Source organism: Podarcis bocagei (genome assembly GCF_964188305.1).
Source record: "Podarcis bocagei genome assembly, chromosome: 6".
Classification (NCBI taxonomy): domain Eukaryota; kingdom Metazoa; phylum Chordata; class Lepidosauria; order Squamata; family Lacertidae; genus Podarcis; species Podarcis bocagei.
In genome coordinates, this window is record NC_138130.1 from 26,311,164 (window position 1) to 26,332,797 (window position 21,634).

Sequence of the window (21,634 nt, forward strand, 5' to 3'; positions counted from 1 at the left end):
ATGAATTATTTCAGCCTGGATCGAGGACTGAAACTGTCTTGATAATGCTAGTAAGCAACATACACCAAAATGTAGACAGGGACATGCATCACTGTTGATTTGTCTGGATATCTTAGAAGACTTCAGAACCACCCCTTACAGTATTCCTGTCAGGGTTGAGATTTGGACATAGCACTCCTTGGCACTGGGTCCTCTCCTGTCTGACCAATAAATTCCAAAAGATGGTAATGGGAAGACAACAGTACTGTTTTGCATCTGGCAAACTCTATGTGGTGCCACATAGAGTTCTGCCTTGTCTCCCAGGTTGTCTCACATTTACATGAATCTACTGAGAGAGGTCATACGAGGTTTTGCAGTATGATGCCGCCAATTAGCAAATGATACCCAATTAAATCTGTTCTTCCTCAAATCACAGTGAAGCAACCCTCGGCAGTGCCTGAAGTCAATGGGCTGAACACAGGCTAATAAATTGAAGCTCACGCTACACAAGGCAGAGATATTTATGGTAGGTGGGTCAGCCAATTTGGAAGCAAGCTGAAGGCAGATTTGTAGACTGGGAGTTCTCCAGGACCCAGCAAGCTGCTTAATGGGCAAGTAAAAGCCATGACAAGCAGTTTATGTTTTTTTTAAAAAAAAATCTAGCTGTGTGTGGTACATCGACTGCATGCTTATCTGGAAGACAAAAGCCTGAAAAATATTCAGAAACTTCAGAAGGTCAAAAATTCAACAGCCGTGTTGTTGAACTAAATTGAAAGTTATATGGCACTTTTTGCAGTGGACCATATCCAAACCAGCTCACAAGAAACGTCAGATAGGGATAGTGTGTCAACATCAATCCAAGTAGTCATCTCCCAGTTAAGCTATTGCAGTAGTCAGTTGCAATTACCCATCAACAGGACCTTCTCAGCAAGAGTTCCATGCTTGTAGAATACACTTCCTCTAGGGGCTGGTGCCACCACTAAATAGCTTTAGGCACTGTGAGCTGTTTAAATCAATGTGTCTGGCTGCAATATCTTGAATTATTAAATAACTGAGATGTCATCAAAAAAAATTATGTTGTGATTTCTGAGTTGTAATCTACTCTACAGCCTTAGGATGAAGGGTGGAAAAGATAAGTCAAAGAATATATAAGCAAAATACCAAAATACAACATCTCAGTTCGTAACAATACAAAACAAAAAAATTCAGATATGGCAAAGTCAACAAGTCAAATTAATAGTACTATTAAATGACTTGATTGGATATAAAAGCTAACCTCAGGTGCAAATGTTCCCTGCAATATAAAAATATAAGAAGGCAGCACTTGACCTGTGGTGTGGTAAAATCAGTGCTTTCCTAGGGATACTTCTTGCATTGTCCAGATCTCCGTCACCCAAACTGGCAGATAGTGATTTGTAATGTCACTTGTCCTCCTTATTGTGACCTTTTCCATACAAGTCACTCATTTATTTGTTCGCTGCTGAAACGATCGCTGTGTTTTTTTAAGCAGTATAATTATCCTTCCATGTAGATGAATTGCTTGCTTTTAACGTGTGGTGGTTTTTTCCTCTGTTCTTCAAACTATTTGCTACTTTTAGAATTCATATACTGTACTTTACCATGTGTTGAAGTGTAGTAATTAACTTCATAGGCTGACATCTTGTCAGAGAGACTTTTTAAGGCTTTCTTTATGTCACGCCACCAGGCAATTTCGTTGCAGCCATCTTTGTTTCCACAACTGAATAGAGAGGCCCAGGCAACCAGCCTACTCTGCAAGGGCAGCGTATTTGTAAAGGGATGCTAAGTGAGAAGGAAATTAAAATATGCTAATAAGAGATTGCATTCACTATTGTCCCTGGCAGCTTTTAAATGCTTAACATAAATACAAACACAAGTTGATGTTTGTTTGCTTGCTTGCTTGCTAAGACTTGTATACCACATTACATCCTACTTTTTATTTTTAAAAATCAAATATTAAGTTAATTTTTTTATCCTTGGCATTAAATACGCGGTAAAGGACCAACAGGAAGAGGCAAGTACGATTTGCAGAAGTTACCTGTGACCTTCTCACTTAGCCACAAGTCCAGTTGTAGTGCTCTGACTTACTTTTGGTAACTCGGTTTTTACCAAGGAGTCATCACCTGTGCAAGCAACACCAATGTTTGAAAGAGAATAATTCATTCTTATGACCTCATGCCTCCAACAAATGTGACACATCCTATTTTGACGTTAGATGTCTGAAAGATCAATAGACTAAAAGGAAAGGAAAGGTTATACATGGCAACGAAAAGCAGGAACTGCATTTAATCTGACAACAATAAATTACTGTCATTGGTTGAGAACCAAGAAACTGGGAGCTTTCAACAAGGAGTGTGTTCTTTATGTGGCAAACTTCCTAGGACATTATCAATCAGCATAACCTGTCATTAGCTCTTCACTTTACAAGCATATAAAATATATTGTGAACTTAACGTTTCTTCCGATTATACTGACATTGCAATAAAGTACTGCAATAAAGTGCTTTCACAGCGTTGCATGTTTACTTGGGGGAAGGGGATCCAATTGTGTTCAGTGCAGCTTACTCCCATGTAAGCATGCACAGGAGAGCAGCCTCAGTTCACCAGTAAGTAGGCATCGTTTCCTGTGGATTTAAACCACATAACCAAATAAATTTATATGTAGTTCATATGTTTTCGATCAGACTTTCTACCAACATTCACAAAAAGCAGGACTCATATCAAATTTATGTTAAACATGGCAGTTCAATATTTAACATGGGTTGCACCTTTCTCACGAGTTTTTTGGAGCAAATAAAAATGCTCCTCTGCAAAAATCCAATGGCAGCATTGAAATTTGCAAAACAAAAACAAAACACTGTTCTTCCTGTTGTACTATATATTTTCCCTGGCCCAGCCTTTGATATTTGTAACCGTTATATTAACATGCACTATATATCATTGCAGTTTCTGAATACTCATGCCCATGGGCAACCGATTATCAGCATACATTATATTTTTACCCTCTTGTGCCAGACTGACTTTTGTTAATGTCACAAAATGTGGCCCTACAGGGTCAATAGGCAAGCCAGAATGAAGTCAGGACCCCAGATGCGTCCAGAGAAAGGTGGTGAGGGCAGGATAATAAACAGGAAAATACAGACTAGTGCAGCACAGGACTCGAGGAAGCTAATTTGGAGAAAGAGCTAACTGAAGGGGCAACACAAGGCAGATGAAGCAGTCGAAGTCAGAGACAGAAGAACAAGTAGGGCTGCTGATTCTTCTGTAAGCACAGAACTGTTGGCCAGCCTGTCAGGAGCCCTTTCCTTCTTTCCTCCTTTTTCATGGGCTGCTGGCATGCAGGAGCTAAGAAGGGTTTCAAGGGAGTTTATTCCAAGACAGCATGAGGCTGAGAAGCAATTCCAGGCATGTGCACATTAGATGGGGGGATAATTCCGGTTGAATCCAAAAAGATTTAGCTCTGAATAAATATGCTTAAGATGAGGCTATCAATCTCACACTAAATACCACATTTTGTGTGAAGGTCAAACACGTGCTGTTCCCAAACGAAACAATAGTTTGCAGCTCTGTAACTCCCAATCCCATAATGGAACATCAGGGTAAGACTTGCATGCCCTTTTCCAATATACTTTGTGGTGAAGTAAATAGCAGGATTTGAACTTCACTTGTGTTTTCTTAAGGGTTTTTTACTCCTAAGACGGTCAAAGATACAGTTTATAGATCAATCTGGAATTATTTCCCTTTGCTCTGTAAAAAAAAAAAAAATCTTCGAAACAGAACTAGGAGCACCATAATGGTGAATAAAATTTGTTAACTGCTAAACCTTCATGCTTATGAGTCCTTTCTGAGCAAAGCCAAGGTACTCAACAGTGTTGCCATCCAAAATCTGGGGTTTGCATCCAAAATCTTCACAATTCTCAGACATGTTTGCCATAATGAAGCAGTACTGATGCAAGTTGGAAACAAAAATACTCCATCATCTGATTATATGTGTTGCTTCTCTTTTGTTGTGTTTGCTTCTCTGAAAGAGGCTATTTTATCAATCACTCATTCGAATATATTTAGAAAGTCCCAGCTCAGGAGTTCTTATATAGGAAAATAATGGTAGTAACACATCTATAAAGGTTTGTGGTTTGTATTTTCATATTTAGAGCTCAACTGCTCCAGTGTAGTAATCTGGAAAGTAATTTAATTAACATTTCTAACTGGCTTTAATACACAGAGTTGTTCAAAACCTTCCCTATAAAATGAAATGCAACATCAAAATTTGTTTCCTAAGTGAAAGCATAACGGATACAAATTAAAATTTGAATGCTGATTCAAAGGAGCATATTACATTGCAAGTAATACCCTTCATAAATAACTTGCTGCAAACCAACTGAAGAAGAAAGAAAAAAACACAGAATCATAACTATTGAGTTTGGGAACACTTTAGTTTTTGGAATCACCTCACTTACTGTAATAGGACTACTTTGAAATAAGTAAATTATCTTACCGTGATTCTAAACTCATTACTTGGAAGTGAGCTCCACTGATTCTGGTGGGACTTACTGACAAGTAGATGTGCTTAGGATCATCGTGGAGTAAACTGTTGAAGAGCAAATATCAACAGGTTCATCTTTTTAATGAGAAATTGGTAGTATGACAGAGAGCCAGTAAAAGAGAGCCCTACATTAACCTTGTTTCAAAGTGATAAAGTGATTCTACATTAGGAATCAACAAGCTGGAGCCCATAATTTGGCACTAGTTCTTGAAGAGATGCTATCTGTCAACCTGTTGCTGTCCTACCACTAGCTGCTATTGGTGGCCTGCTGCCAAGACTGGTCACCTCTCTCTCTCTCTCTCTCTCTCTCTCTCTCTCCAAGGAACAGCAGGGTGCTTGAGGTAGGGGAAAGAAGAGCAAAGAAAGGTCAGAAACAGTGAATGAAATTCCTCCGCAAGATGCCTTCTATGCATTGTACATTCACAGAAGACTCCCAGAGAACAGCAATAAAACAAATCAGGAGTAGTGAGCCCCACCTCCCTCTCTCCCTGTTTCTGTTAGTGCCACTCCCCATGACAAATGAGAATGTGAGTTTATGCTTTGACAGTGCAAGAAACAATGCCAGTCAAGTCAAAAGCAACCTTGGCAGGTGTGCCAGTGGCAAAACCTAATGCATCATGCAGAAGGTTTCCCAGCTGCACTATGAGGGCCAGTGTGAACATAATACGGTGTTGAAGTGGCAAGTGCAGGACTCACACAAAATGTGTTCAAGTATACATCTCACCACTCTGCCATTTTGAGCATTGCCACCCAGCCAGATCCACAACATGCTTGTTCACACAGTGCATTGTTAAACTATGCAATTCACGACCGCATGATGTGGTGACAGCTGCCAATCTTAAGAGGTTGAAATGTGGGTTAACCTATCCTAGCCATACTGGCTGTGCAGGCATGACAATTAGTCTACACTGCAAACATGTTTTTGCCGTAGACAGGACTTCATCCCGCTCTACGGAGTCTTCTCTGTGGTCAGCACAATTAGGAAGCACATTATTTAATGCTGCAGGCTGGCTTGACAAGTAAAACAGAACTACCGAAAGGAAGACAGATAGGGAACACTCAGTCTATACCAAAGAAACTTGACAGTGAAATGAATATGCTTCACAAACAACTATGGCACACAATAAGCCAAAGGGCAGAGTTACCGTATCACTTCAGTAACAGCATGAGCCCTAAATATAGGTGTTGCCTTAAGTGAATAAAGTGTCAAAGAGGATTCTGGAGTTCAATCTAACTTTACATCACGTTGTCATCCTTTCTTCTGCTGCCTCCAAAAACCCCCATTAAAGAGGTAGAGAGCAACAGGTACCGTAAGTTTGCCAGCAAGCCATTAGCAGGGGGGATAGAATTGAATCTCCACTCCCAATTCCCTCAAAGTTACCTACCTCTAAGAACAGCTGCCAACCATAACTGTAGTGCACATTCTCAGTATAGCTTTTGCATGCTGGACTGATGGTTTTTAATTTAAAAAAAAAATGCTTGTATCAGGATACATCCTCCAGAATTGAAATGAAGCCAAAATACAATTCAGACTCAGAAAGTATTTTAAAAAAATCTTTTTTATGATTATGACTCCTATAATTAGAGCTTACTGCTTGGTGAAATATTTCTCATTTCCCTTTTGATCACAAATACCTCTCATGCATTTTTTTTATTAACTGAGCATTGTAAGCTTTTTTTTAAGCTGCACTAAATAAATATGAACTATTATCAATTTGAAAAGAGTTTCAGAGTGGAACTGCACTTTTAAAATAGGCATTGTGAGATTAACAAGTATCACTGAAGGATTTCATGTGCGAGACTTTCAGAAGTGCTTAGCTGTGGCCCAAATTTGATTATATTGAAGCGTCCGATAAAACACAGGAAAGCAGGAATTTTGAAATCTAATGGTAACGTATCACAAGGCAAGCCTGTACTTTGGTTATGCCTCATGCATGGTTCAAAATGTCTACTGATTTCAGTAAAATGTCTACTGATTTCAGTGGTATGTTTAGGTTTATAGGATGATATCAAATAAGTCACACTTAAGTAAATTGATTTCAGTGATTCTAGTGGGCTTCTGGTGCAACGGAACACCGTAACAGAAGCCAGAGTGCATGGAAATGCCGTTTACCTTCCTACCGCAAAGGTAGCTATTTATTTACTTGCACTGGCATGCTTTCAATTTACTAGGTTGGCAGGAGCTGGGACAGAGCAACGGGAGCTCACCCCGTTGTGCGGATTTGAACCACCAACCTTCTGATTGGCAAGCCCAATGGGCTCAGTGGTTTAGACCACAGCACCACCCGCATCCCTTTTGTGAAATATATATTACATAGTCAAGATGTACATCCTCATTAATTCAACATTTTTGCATTTTAAGAAGTGAGACCTTCCTTTATACAAAAGGCACGTGTAACAACTCCATTATCAGTTAAACAGCCCAACCCAATTATGATAAACATTTGTGATTAGCACCTTTCTTTCCCGGTCATATGAACTGGTTCCCTGATAAATTTTTACTGAATTATTGTTTCATTTTCTGCGGTTTGCTTTTATGTACACCAATTAAAAATGCTAATGACTAAGCAGTATGAACATAAATGTCTTAAATAAAACAAACACAATTATGTTTGTTAGCACTTACACCTGTTTATGAATATACAATAATAATATGGTGTTTGTTCCATAAAGTTGCAAGTTATTCCTTTTTAACCTTCAGCCAATCTCCATAAAAAATAAAAATTACATTAATAGTTTTGGGGGTGTTTTTAAGGTCTCCAATGAGATTTTCAATGTATTGTTACAAAAGTTGGGTGCCTCTCCCCCTCTCTGCTGAGCGGTGGCAAGAGCCCATGGGATTCCAGGCACCCACTCAGTTCTGTGTACCTCTGTAGAATTGAAACACAGCGGAGACTGCCGTAGCTTTAAGGGAGAAAAGGTTTGTTCACCTATTAACACCTTCAGTCTGCAGGGAGGGAGTCCAGATCTTACAGCATGGTCATTTCAAAAAGGACTTGTACCTTCTTCCTCATTCTCCTTCCCAAAACCAGGCTCTTTTCCTGTCACCTCAAACACACAGTTACCCTGGCAGCTTTCCAAACCCCTGTCTCTGTTCACACCTCAGGGCAAGGGGCAGGGAGGACAGTTCTCTTGCATTGCCAATGCCCCTCTATTGTTTCTTAAAGGGCAGGTCATTTTGCATAGGCTAGTCCAAGCATTCCTCTGCCATTTGTATTTCTCCCTTCACATCTGAATCAAAATCCTTTATTAATTTCTAGGCCCCCCCCCAAATATATATATATAACAGTATGTTGGGAGAGATTTGAGGCCCGGGGGGGTGTATCTGTGGTGCCACTTGAAGTGTGCTTGACAAAAGCAAAACAACCAGCCAATTAATATTTTGGAGGTGGAAATGTTCTGTTAAGTAAAGGGTTGCCCCTGTATATCTGGTAAACCACATACTGAGCCTGCCCCTGCATATTGAGGAAACCAGGACTGAGTTTTTGTGTGATGAGACTGTTTGCTCAGTTCTGGTACTGAAAACATACTACTGAGCTACTAAGCATGTCCTTGAGAGCACAAGGTTCTTTAAATCTGTGTTTCCATCACCACCACTATTTTGTACCTGGCTCCAGTTGGTAGATCTCAGGGTTCTAGTAAAACAAAAAAAGTAAGTCTCACAAGCCCAACATATCTCATCCTGGCACTAGATCAAATTCCATCAACGGTGTCTCAAAAAAAATTTCACACATCAATTGGGAAGGCAGGCGAACTAATGCCAGTGTACTGGAAGAAGCAAAGATCACCATGATTCTTCAACATCAACTTTGTTGGACTGGTCATGTTGCTCAGATGCCTGATTATTGTCTTCCAAAGCAACTACTCTATTCTGAAATTTAAAATGGGAAGCGTAATGCTGGCGGTCAACAAAAGAGGTTTAAAGACTCTCTCAAGGCAAATCTTTAAAAATGTAGTATAAACATTGACAATTGGGAAACACTGACCTGTGAATGCTCCAGTTGGAGACACTCAAACTCAGGACGAAAGGGGAAAATGTGAACGTTTGGCAAACCCTCACCGTGATCAACTCCTACCCGGAAACCTATGTCTCCACTGTGGAAGGACATGTGGATCCAGAATTGGCCTCCACAGTCACTTATGGACTCACTGTTAAGATCGTGTTCATGGAAGACAATCTTACTCGGCTATGAGTGATCGCTGAAGAAGAAGATTATTTCCCTACTGGTTGCAAGGATTATATTTATGCCTTCACTGTTGACTGTATTTATAGGCCATGATCAAAAGTTCAGGAATAAAGCACCATCAATAATTGCTTTATACAAAAGTGGCCGATGTATGTATTTATTATTTCCATTTATGAGTCAACTAATAAAAATATTCTCTAAGTAGCCTGTAGCAGCAATATAAGCAACATTTCAAATATAACTTGCAGCAATTCAATAATAAAACAATAAACTGGTAAAACAACCCTGCAATAAATCCAGCCATAAAATCCAATTCAGCATAAAACAAGCACCAATCGACCCCAAGCAACCTGTACAATGTTTACAAAGTTCTGGAATAAGTTGCAGAGGGCTATGTTTTGTTTTCTATAGTCCGACAAAGCAACACCTGCTACATGCATGATTTATTAAAATATATTAATATTGTATACTTGTACTTTTGCATGATTGTTCATAAATGTAAAAATATTTAAACTTTATTCATAGCATTAACTTGAACTGAATTCTATTTTTATATACCTTGAATTCTCCAGGTAGAACAAGAAGAGAGGAAACCCATTATGCTTCAAAATAAGTTACGCAAACAATCCTAATGATGTGTACATGAGTAAAACGTTCCCCAAGGCTGCAATCTCATACCTACTTATCTGGGACTTGCTTCTAAGTAGACACATACAGGATTACACTATGATTTTCCTAGAACTAAATGTATAATGCACTTGGATATGAAAATACATTCTGCCATCTCAATGTATTTGCTGCTTAAGAACTTGATTCTTTGCCCATGCTGTGCTCTAGGAATTTTGTTCAATGTTCACTATGTTTAATGAGAAACCTTAACACTTCCATGACTTTGGATCAAGGCATTAAAGTTCAAGCGTGTAAATCAAATCAGCCCTCATTTCTCAACATTTGCATTTGATCCGGTTTGAGCCTTGTCTACATTTGATTTATTTTATCTATTTTTTATTAAATTTCTATACTGCCTTTTATCCAAGCATCATAGGACACTTTACAATATCAAAACACAAAAACACGTAACATACTAACAAAAACAATATGCATACACACCCATGCACACACCCACACAGATTAAAAGGCCATAGTTTTTTTATTTGCCCAACAGCTTGGGAGAAGAAGAATGTTTTTGCCTGGCCAATAAAGATCTGTAACAAAGGCACCAGGCAAACCTCTCTGGGGAGAGCATTCCGCAAGTGGGGAACCACTGCAAAAAAGACCTAGTCTTGTTCTCCGCCTCCCCCCCCCAACCATTGTTTACTGGAGTATACTGGAGTAGCAGGAAGAAACACTCCGGTTTGTTCCAAAGTTTTCCAAGCACTGGATGATTACTAAACCCTCAGAAAACATCAGAGAGGACTGGGACACTCAACCTGCCCTGCTTCCTCCTTGGAGGAGTAGAGAGATAGAAACAGCAGTGTGCTTTTGACTGCCAGTACTATTGTATTTGAGCAGGGGGAGCCTTTTAAGAGGAAATTATGGCACTGTCTCTATTGTGGAGCAACGTTTCACCACTGATAAATTCAATAGGAGGCTGGTGGCGAGGTTGGCTCCAGCTTTCAGCCAAGTGGGCTCAAACATGCCTAATTCTGTGCTGGATTCTAGGCCTAAAACTATGTCTGCAATACTTCTGAAACACATGTGTTCAAATACTTGGCTTCACTAAAATGTTTTTTTACGCATGCATGCTGGCGTGAACTTTATTAGTTGAACCAGTTCTCATTTAGCAACAACCTGAAGCTTGCTTTATGAATAACTACCAACTTAAGAAACACTCAAAGATATCCTCTGAAGACAAGAAGGTTTGAGCTCCAATTTATTCCATCTTCCATGAAAACAAGGGATGTCTGGTATGGTGTCTGGTATGTCTCCAAACCTGTCTAAGTAACTTTTCCCGTGAGGTATATAGTAATGGATGACTTAAAAAATCAAAATGAATATATGAATACCATGGTTGTAAATATGTAAAATTCCCACTTGTTTACAAGGATATGGAAATTATAAATGAAAAATTGTAAAGCAAAAGGGTTCATTCTAGGTTGTTAAAAGATAGCACCCATCAACTCAAGTCAAGAGCCATGGGCATTCTAGTAAATTACACAACTATAATCTTAATTGTCAGGTAATTGGCCTAGAGCTTCACCTTTGCAAAATTCTCAAGAGCATAGCATGAAATTGTCCAACTGTAATTAAAACTTTGCAAAGTTAGAATCAGCAACATGTGCCCTTAAATCAGCACCCAGGCCAGATCCAAACAGACACATAAAATTGGCACATTCTACTGTACAGTTGTACCACCGTTTACGTAACCCTCTGGTTACGTAAACTTCGGGATGTGTGCACAGCAAACCTGGAAGTATTTTACTGGGTTTCGCCCCATGCGCATGCACAGAAGCAGACTGCGCATGTGCAGAAGCAGTCCTCAGGTTGCAGAAACCTTGGGATCCGACCGGACCTCCGGAACAGATCCTAATCACAACTGGAGGTACCACTGCATGAACAGCCATAAACATACTTACGCCATTACCACGAGCTATCAAAATAATTCCACTTCCAATACCAATGCAAAAATATCTAACAATCTTAGATGTGGTTTTTAATTTTAATTCTAAACCAACCAGTCATGCCAGTATATCAGGTAAATCCAAGTAAGTTCAGGATAAATTATATGTTAATCTGATTTATAAAATTAAAAACTTGGGTTCATACTCAGCAATTCATAGCATCTTTCTAACTGGAGAGAACTGTGAGCTATGACTGCAAAAATACTCTTCTAGTGCATAGAAACTGATGCAGTACAGTACCATATTTTGCTTGGGTTGCTTGCCACATAGGAAAGATTTAAAAACTGCACATTGGAAAAAGAAATGTGAATAAGTAGCTCTCTATAGCATATTGATAAAATGTAAGAACTGTGTAGTATTAAGAGCCTTTGCCAATTATCCTTGCCAATATCATTCTAGGCATACATTTTAATGTTCAGACAGGACATCAGCAATGCTATAGTTTCTGCTTTCTAATATACTAACCAATTGTTATCTGAGGCTGCTTTAGTAGGAAGTAAATACATGACAGAATACAAATGCTACAGGAGATGGTGTGCATAGCAAGCATCATTGATTTTGTCATCAAGTACAAATTGTAAACTGGAAGAAGTGCTCTCTTTTCTAAAATGGAAACGAACAGTTTTAACAGCTTTGCTGCTTAGATGCATGCCGGCCGACTTAATTCAATATTCTTGCCTCTTTTAATGCACAGTGAAAAGTAGCCCACAACAGACCAAACAATTAAATAAGACATAATATGGGCTGTAAGTAAGGTTCCAGTTTATGTAAGGCCTACCTACAGCTGAATCATAACAAAATGTACCCTTAACCGTCACTTAAACCGAAAGAAACATATCTACATCATACCAGAGGTCTTATTTGTGGATAAAAGCACAGATATAGAGTGTCAAATGTGTGTTCAGTAAAACGGTATTCTAATATATCTGTTACATTACTCTCAAACAGTACTACAAGCCTTGGTCCATTTCCCCCCCTAAAAGCAAACATTTCAGACTGCAAAAGCATTAAAACTTCATAGTTACATATTTGAACACAGTTAGCATACTGTAGTATGTGCTTTCCAATATTCAAGTCACAATATCCACTGTTCATACTATATATGCATCAAATGTATCAAAGATTAAAGTGCTCAGTTATTACATTTATCGAAATAGGTGATTTGTTATGACTAAACCTAAGGCTCTGAGAACACCGTTACATTGCATTGCTTATGACATCAAGCACCATGGACAGGACTGAAAATCTGCAGGACCATGGACAGCACCAAGGATTCGCAGCTCTATGTACTGCAGTTCCATCACATAAAACTGCCTTGCAGACTTTATTCCCGAACAAAATAAAATGTCTGCTGTTAAGAAGCAGACTCTGAATATTTCCAGCCCACAAAGCAGTTTCTCCTTTCACTTTAACAATAGGCAGCAATTTGTTTTTGTCACACAAGTAAGCATTCAAACTCTTAAAGATACTATTTAAGGACTTGCAAACCTGAACTGATGCTTGCATCCCAGCAGCTCTTAGATCACCACTGCTCTGCTTATAAATAAAGGTAATATATTCAATGTAAACTTTAAAAATTATCTGCTGGGGGGTTTACTTCTTATATCCTGTTTCCGTGACAAGCAAATCCTTTCAACAAGTGTTGCTTTCCTTTAAAAAAAAGTAAGTTGGCCAATACTCATTACATCTACAACGTTTAGATTTTCTTTGGATGGTCTAAGATTACATCAGGGTGATAAGCCCTAAAGAAAACACTGCAGTTCCACTACACAAGATAATATATTACTATCCCAAACACAATTCCTGGAAGTAGCTTCTACTGAAATCAACAAGATGCATCAATACCTAAATCAGGGCCTTGCATATATGTTTGTTTTTTTAACTGCTTCTAGGCCTTGGTTGTTGTTTTTAAAGCACCAAACAAAAGTTCATGTACAAAGTTGACAGCTACTATCCAGAACCTGTTATCCAGAACCTCTGAAGCTAGACCCCATTGATTTCTGTGGAACTTATTCCCACAGCAGTGTGCACTGAACTGCGACCTTAGAAACATGTCACTACAGCAAGAGCAACACTTTTCTTAAAGGACAAGGTGCCTGAGGTTAAGGCAAAATGGGAAATCAGAATTATGTACAAAGAGCAAAGAGGCAGTCACTAAGACTCTGCCATCACTACTTTTTCCCACACACACAGTTCGCTGCAGACTCTGCTTGCGACTCCCATAAACCCAGGGCATATTCCAACTCCAGGGATTCGGCAGAGCAGACTTGAAACAGAGACATTTACACACAGAGAGAGAAGAAGATCCACCTGGGATCACTTCCTTTCCTCTAAGACTCAATTACCAGACTCTTAGGACACCCCAGGAAAATTACCAGGCTTTTGATTCCCTGAGTTCAACAGCATGCAAAGTCCCCTCCAGGGACACACAAGAAAGTTCTTGACCAGTCCAAGAGCTGTCCTTGGTCGTCCAACCAGTTAGCCAGAAGCTGGTGAAGGGCACCAAACAGATGCCCAAGGTATTTGGCATTGTTCCCCTTAAACGAAAGACAAACTACCAAGCTCCAGAGAAGCAGCGCCTCCTCAGAAGTTCAGGACCCAACTCCATCCATCCCAACAACAGCCCTGATCCAGCAACTCGGAAGTTAATGCCCCCACCCTCCCCTGCGAAGAAAGCAGACCTTCGCACCTCCACGCGAATGACGCTTTTTCAGTTCCGGGAAACAAGCGAGATCCCCTGATCACTTAAGGGCCAGGGAAACCCCCGCTGGCGACCACGTCTCGGCCTCCCCCCCCCCACCCGCCGCCTCCGCGCAGCAGCAGCAGCCCACGCGCTCCCGGGTCCTGCTCATTGGCACGCAGCGCCTCTTCCCCTGCCAAGCCGCATTCCAGCCCCTGGCAGTCAGAGCGGGGCCAGCGCGAGTCAGGAGCCCATCGCATACGATCAGGACCGGGGGAAGAGAGGGAGGGAGGGGAGGGAGGGAGAAGCAGCCAGAAACGAAGCCACAAACCTCAGCGTCGCCAAAGAGACCAACAGTGAATCCGAGGGATTGAAGGGGTGGGAGAAAGACATTGCCAAAGTGGTGGGGGTTATAAAAAAAACAAAACCACCTACACTCCTACCTTACAATCCTCCGGGCCGGATTTCACCGAGTACTCCTCCGCCTGCAAGTATTTTTGCAGCACGAGCTCGAACTCTCGGTAGCGGTCCTGCGCTTGCTGGTCGTAGTTCTGGTAAGCCAGGACGCAGCGGCGGCAAGAGCCGAGCCAATCCTCCTCCTCCTCCTCCCCGCGGCGCCCTTCGCCATCCAACTCCTCGTCCTCGTCCCCCTCGCCTAGGTCCAGAGTGCAGTTGAGAGTGTCCGGGCGGGAAAGCCCGGCGAAGAGCTCGCGCAGCGTGTAGGAACTACAAAAGGGAAGGTAGAGCTCCGCCTGGGCCGAGGCTCCGGGCAGCTGCAGGCGGCGGCACGCAGCCTCGGCGTCGCCCAGCAGGCTGAAGCACTGGCCGCCGCCGCCGCCCTCCGCCTCCGCCGCGCCGTCCATGCCGTCCTCCCTGCCCGCTCCCGCCCGCTCTGGGTCCCGGTGGCGCCCGGCCGCGACCTGCCTGGCCTCAACGCAGAGCCACAGGTGGTCGGAGAGCAGCACGGTGAAGAAGAGCAGCGAGGCCAGCGACAGGCGCCATTTCTGCGCCCGCTCCGAGTCCGCGAAGGGCTTGTCGGGCTCCCGCGGGCCGAAGCACACGCCCGAGCCGGCTCCTCCCGGGGGGCGGCTGCTCATATTTCGGGAGCGCGCAGCCCCGGCCGGCTCCACGGCGAGGGGGGCTCCGCAGCCGGGCTCGGCGGCCCCACGGGCATGGACACGGCGCGGCGGGGCGCCAGGCTCCCCCCTCAGAGAAGGGCGACGACGACGGCGGTGGCGGTGGCGCTAATGGGGGTGGCGGGGACGGTGGTGGTGGTGCTCCTGCGCGCTGGGCTGGGCTGGGCCGGTCGCCGTCCCCTGCCTCCCTCACGTTCCCTGTCACCCGGGCATGGTCAGAGCGCGGGCCCCCATTTTGGCGCCAACTCGGCCAGCCCACCGCTTCCCGCCCTTCGCCTCATGGCGCGCTGCTCCGCCGCCGCCGCCGCCGCCCCCCACCCCGGCGCCCTGGAGAGCCAGCCGGGGGACCCCGCGAGCCGGGCCCCCGCTAGCCCCAGACGAGACCCTCCTGCTCCTCCTCCTGGCGAGAGGCTGGCTGCTGCGCGTCGCCTGGCCCGAGCTGCTGAGGAGACGCCGGAGGAGCGGCGGGGCGAAGGCTGCTGCTGCTGCTGCTGCTGTGGCTCTTGCTGCGGCTGCTCCTGCTAGCACTGCTGGTGCCACTGCGCTGCGGCTTCTGCTGCTGCTGCTGCTGCCGCCGCCGCCGCCGATGCTGCTGCTGTTGCTTCTGCTGAGGCTCCCGCCGGGCACGACCCCCCCTTGCTCGCGGCGCGGATTTGGCTGCCTCCTGCTGCCCGGGGGCCACCCTCATCTTGGGGCCCTGCGCTAAGTTGCCGCCATCTTCGTCCGGGAGAAGCACTTTTTTGGGGGGAGCGCACGGCCCTTTGCGTCATCTCCTCCTGCGCCGCCAGCCTGGCGCATTGGCAGCGGCGGCGTGCTCTGCCTTCCCTCAACTGGGGGTTGGGGGGGAGAGAGAGCGAGCGAGCCGAGGGAGGGAGGGAGGAGGGAGGAGAGGAGAGGTTGGGGGGAATCGCCTGCCACGCTCTCCCTGCTCTGAGGACCCCCCAATCACCGGCATTCTGGCGCGAGGGGGCGGGGGCAATCTCCTCCTCGTGGAGCCGAGGAAGGGGAAGGAATGGATCGCGGGAAGCCGCCGGCGGTGAGTTCGCCTTCGCTGCTTTGCCGGGCGCCAGGCGGGGGGGGGGGTCTCGCTTGCTGCTGCTCCCCGCCCCCTGTCATGGGAGCCCCTCGCCCCGCTGCGCCCTAGAGAGCGGCCAGGTGTCACCTCGCAGCCGAGCGACTCCGCACCTCAGCCCGGGCTGCTCCATGCCCGGTGCGAGCGCAGCTGGCGACTTCGGAGCCCCGGGCCGGAGAGGGGCGCGTTGCACCCCGTCGCGGGGAACTTTGTCCTGGCTTGTGGTGGAGGGGGAGGCCTCCCGATTTGAGAAGCGGGTGGGGGGCGAGGAGAAGGAGGGGGAAGAGAGGTTCCCCTCAAAATTGCCCTCCCCCCAGGTGCTTTCCTCTCACGGTGGGGGGGGAGGCGGGGGACACTTGTCTCTCGCCTCCCCACTTCTTGCCAGCTGGTTAAACAGAGCTGCCACCCTCTCTATGTATAGCGAGTTTGGAGACCTTTCTTATTCCCAGACACACATTTTAAAAAATAATGATAATATTTTTTATTAAATATTTTCTTTGTTTACAAGACTACCTGCATTGTCTCTATTTTCAGGTTGCAAAGTCTTTTTCCAAAAACCAGTCACATACAATGTGATACAGAATAAGGTTGGGGAAGAAGAAAAAGTGGGGAGAAGGAGGAAGGGAGGGCCTCCGCCACCACTTCCTTTGCCTGTATGCAGGGAAGTCAACACCTAGGGCAGGCATAGGCAAACTTGGCCCTCCAGATATTTTGGGACTACAACTCCTATCATCAGTGGTCAGGGATGATGGGAGTTGTAGTCCCAAAACATCTGGAGGGCTGAGTTTGCCTACGCCTAACCTGGGGGCTGAGGTTCCCCCAAAATATTTGAGGGGTTCACCCTCCAAAAGTTAATGGGCATTGCCATTCAAATGGTGTGTGTGTGCTGTGTATTGTGGTCGATTAAGCTGGGCATGGCTTACCTGGGCTCCCCCAATTGAAGTTGACACCCCTGCCTGACCATATTTTTTGAACATATTCCCAACATTTTCCTCATGATGCCTGAGAAAGAAAGGGAGGTGAGAGAGACTCTCAATCTGGCCAGATTTTATTCCTGCCTAAATTGTAAATTCTTGCCTAAAAAATAATGATCTGCGCCTTTTGAGATCTTAAGTATCTTGCTTTGAGACCAAGGGGGCTGGTGCTTTTTATCGTATTGCAATGTACTGTAATCCTGATTTAACCAGCAAACCTGAGAATTTTATAGTATGATTCATATATATAAAACATTTATTCAAAATTTACAATACAGCTTTGTCCACTGCCATAATATCACAGAAGGATCTCTCCAATACTCAATCCCACATCACTGTCATGTTGTCTTGCCAAATATCCTCACTAAGAACCCAGCTACCAATCTGGTTGGCTGGCCATTTTCAATCAATCAGTATTGGTTGAAAATAGCCTGGTTCTGAATATATGCCTCTTATAATCCATTTGGAAAGTCAGTGAGAACGGTGCCTACTGGTGGTTCCATGTCAGGGGTGCCAACTTGAATAAAATATTGGAGAGGGTTCTGGTAAGCCCTCCCCCACATAATCCATCACACCACACACCCCATTTGAATGACAATGCCCTTCAACTTTGGGGGGACAGCGCCCTCAAATATTTTATTGGGGGCACCAAAGGGACCCTGGCCCCTAAGTGTTGGTTCCTGTATTCCATGTGCAAAGCATGTGAGTCTGAGTCACTTTGCAGAGTTCCCACACAAGTATGTCATATGCCCAACAGCTTCTGACAGTAGTTTGGACACTCTCCATCAACACATTATGGTTCCTGTCCATGTTCCGCAACCACTAATATATATATTCATAACCTGACATTTGGCAGGTAACTGCAAGAAGCTCAATCTTATGCATGCTTACCCAGAAGGAAGTGTCAATGTGTACAATAGGATGTAACACAGAGTAGGTGTGCATCAGATTGCAAGCATAAATCATTGCAGTGTCACAAAACTAGAGATTATATCTGCAATATTTATTTATTTTAAAATGGCAGCTTTTGTCATATCCAGTTGCTCTTTGCTTTCTGCGTTGCTTACTAAAATGTGATGTCTTTATGGCTATCCAAACACATAAAATGTTTAGTGTTTTAACATCAAAGAAATGGAACCTGACCAAACCCATTTATATGCATGGGCAAGCCTCAGAAGTCACATCTATTGAGTTCAATGTGGCTTACTCTCGGGTAGGTATGCATAGAATTGCAGCCTATTGTTATCAACTTGCAAACACAGCTTATGCATCCTATCCTTCTCAGATGAAACTGAAGGTATTTTTAATATTGCAAGAATTTCGATCTTTTCACCCCTGTCGTCACATTTCATATGCTAAATTATGCTACTGAGCAATTTCTCCCCCCACAAAAACCTACATAGCCACGTTGACCTGATCTTATTTCAATCCCTTACTTCAAACCTTCTATGGCGTGTCATTAAGTTATTGCCTAGCAGATGGGAAGCATAATACATTCATTAGCATCCATATGTCACAGAAGTTGTGCATAAATTTTTATTTTGATAGACTAATTGAAAGGTAGAGAAATTCATTTTAATATTATGGGAGAAGTCATGAGATACTCACCACTTAAATAGCGTGACATGCCTCAGTTTAGAATCTGGACGTTTCTCATTATCAAGGTTAAAAACTGCAAATACAGGCATCTGCTCCACACTTCCTTGTAGAATTTCTGCACCGGAAGGGTGCTATATGCATTTTTAGTAAAACTAGAGTCTCAGAACTGACTATCTTCCAGGTGTCACAATGTCAGGGAATGGGAAACAAAATAGTTTCAAGATCGGATTTTCTTTCCATTTACTCGTACATATCTAAGAAATCTTGCACGTTTTTTACAGGTGTGGGTGTGTTAAGATGCACTCACAGTTCCCGAATGCAGCAAAAACATCTTAATGCAGTGTTCAGTTAGCACCAAACAAGGACACTTCCAGATGACTTGTTTACTGAACACCCATCCTGATTTGTTTGCAGGGAGCTTAGATGATGTATCATCAAAGCAACAGTTACCCTACACTTTGCAGTGCATTTTCCTCATTGCAAAAAGTCTGATAATTTTGGGGAGTGACCTCCCAATCAGCTGTAAACAAGCAACCTGAATTTGTCAGTATAAGATTGAATCCTACTCCCAAAATAGTGACAGTCTGGAGGCACACCAAGATATATTGCAGGACTTCCATGCAGATGTGTTGTTTTATTTTTGTTTTATTAACAGGCACCCATGGTGAGCTATGAATTTCGCTGGAGCTGCAAGGCAGGAAGGTGCTTAACCCTTCTCCTATCAAAGCTACCCCCCACAAACTGCTTTATTCCCAAAGGGAGATAGTAGGGAGATAGAAAACCAAAGGATGGTTTTCACTGGAGAAAACGGCCCAGAGGGAAAGGGCTAAACACACACACCTGCCCTGCACTCCTGTCACCTTCCCAAGGTCTGTGTTTCAGAACGAAATAAATCCACAAAGGTCAAACTACTGGTTAGGCTGCCTAGAATTGGGGGAGTTACAGATAGGTAGCCGTGTTGGTCTGCCATAGTCAAAATAAAAAAAATTCCTTCCAGTAGCACCTTAAAGACCAACTAAGTTAGTTCTTGGTATGAGCTTTCGTGTGCATGCACACTTCTTCAGATACACTGAAACAGAAGTAGTATACACTGAAGTAGATACACTGAAACTTCTGTTTCAGTGTATCTGAAGAAGTGTGCATGCACACGAAAGCTCATACCAAGAACTAACTTAGTTGGTCTTTAAGGTGCTACTGGAAGGAATTTTTTTTTATTTAGAATTGGGGGAGCTGAGTATGTTCAGCCTGGAAAAGAAGAGATAGGATAGCCATCTTCAAATATCTCAAGGGCTGTCATGTAGAAGATGGGCCAAGCTTGTTTTCTGCTGCTCCAGAGGGGAGGACTCAAACCAATGGATTAAAGTTACAAGGAAGGAGATTCCAACTCAGGAAGAACTTTCTGACAGAGGTATTTGACAGTGGAACTCTCTTTCCTTGGAGGTTTTTCAACAGAGTTTGCATGGCCATCTGTCATGGATGCTTCATCTGAGATTCCTGCAATCCAGGGAGCTCGACAGTTCTTTGATTCTATTCACATGCATAGAATATATTCCCTTCTGACCATCAGATATGGAGGAAGAACAGTAGAAGTGGCCTGAAGGATCAGATCAAAGGTTCACTTCGTCCAGCATCCTGGATCCTAAGATGCCCAGCCTGACACTTGCCTGGAAGCCCGTCAACAAGACCTGAAGGCAACAGCCTCCACTACAGCTGATCCACAGCAAATGACATTCAGAGGGATACCACTACTGAAACGGGAGATCATCATAATATCTTGCATGCATTTATTTAACCTCTTCTTAAAGGCATCTGAGCTACTGGCCATCACAACTTTTGGGTGAATTCCATAAATTAATTATGTATTGTCTGAATTATTCCCCCCCCCCCTTTTGCCTGGCCTGAGCCTCCTGCCAATCGATATAATTAGATGGCTCCAAGTGTTAGTATTATGAGGAAGGAAGAGAAAACCCTGTCTCCATCCATGTCTCTCTTTAAGACCATCCCACCTTTCCTATACATTGGGTTAGCCAAAATCAGCTTGCTGGTAGCTCTCATCCACCTGGCAGCTCTTAGGCTATTAAATGTGAAGTATATCGTGAGGTTGGGATGTTGTTTGGCTTTCTATGGAGGGGAAGTTAAAGTTAATAGTTCCCTTTGTAACAGAGGGATGTGGAGGATATGGCAAGTGTTGCTTAAGTTTGAACCTAACAAATATGCAGAGAGCAAAGTCAGCTGATAATTGATCAGATATGCGTCCATATGTGGTAGACTTAACTCTACATTGTTAGCTGACTCTGACTTTTAACCTGATTTCGATATTCTCACATGGTGTGATTTTCACAGACGTATAGCAAAGGTAGGCAATGTGGTGCCCTCCACTTGTTTCTGGACTTCAGCTACCATCATCCCTGGCCATGATAACTGACGCTGATGGGAGTTCTAGTCCAACAACTCCTAGACAGCATCACATTGGTTACCCTTAACCAAGGGTTTTTTCCCAGCCAGAAACTGGAAGTCAGCCTCCAACTTAACTCTGGATCAACAGTTTCAGAAAATGTTAACAGAACAGTTGAAAGCAAAAGGGAACAGTGTAGACTATGATTATTTTGTTGAATAATTGGGTTTTTGGTTCCATATGTTTTCAGCAGTTAAAGTTCCAAAGCTGCTTCAGTGGCACACAGACAATTCTTAAGGAGGTTATAGATTAAGCTACATTCATATACGGCGAACATTCAGATATGTACCGAATATGCATCCGCTTTTAATTTTGACAATGAAAACAACAGCCCCCCAAGGAAGGAGGAGGGGGAAAGGTTTGTTCTTTGA

At 43.6% G+C, this 21,634-nt stretch overlaps 1 protein-coding gene across 2 annotated transcripts in view; it reads right to left on the minus strand.

Moving 5' to 3' along the window:
- The window catches only part of NALF1 (NALCN channel auxiliary factor 1), a 328,184-nt gene extending 312,994 nt beyond the window's left edge, over positions 1-15,190 (minus strand). Inside the window, exon 1 of one of the 2 annotated variants that reach the window (XM_081198573.1) lies at positions 14,471-15,172. In XM_081198573.1, coding sequence (XP_081054699.1) covers positions 14,471-15,124 — 654 coding nt within the window. In that variant the 5' untranslated portion in view covers positions 15,125-15,172. Of the gene's footprint in view, positions 1-14,462 lie in introns of both variants that reach the window. The other variant, XM_081198574.1, reaches the window with a different exon arrangement.
- Positions 15,191-21,634: the final 6,444 nt, after the last annotated feature.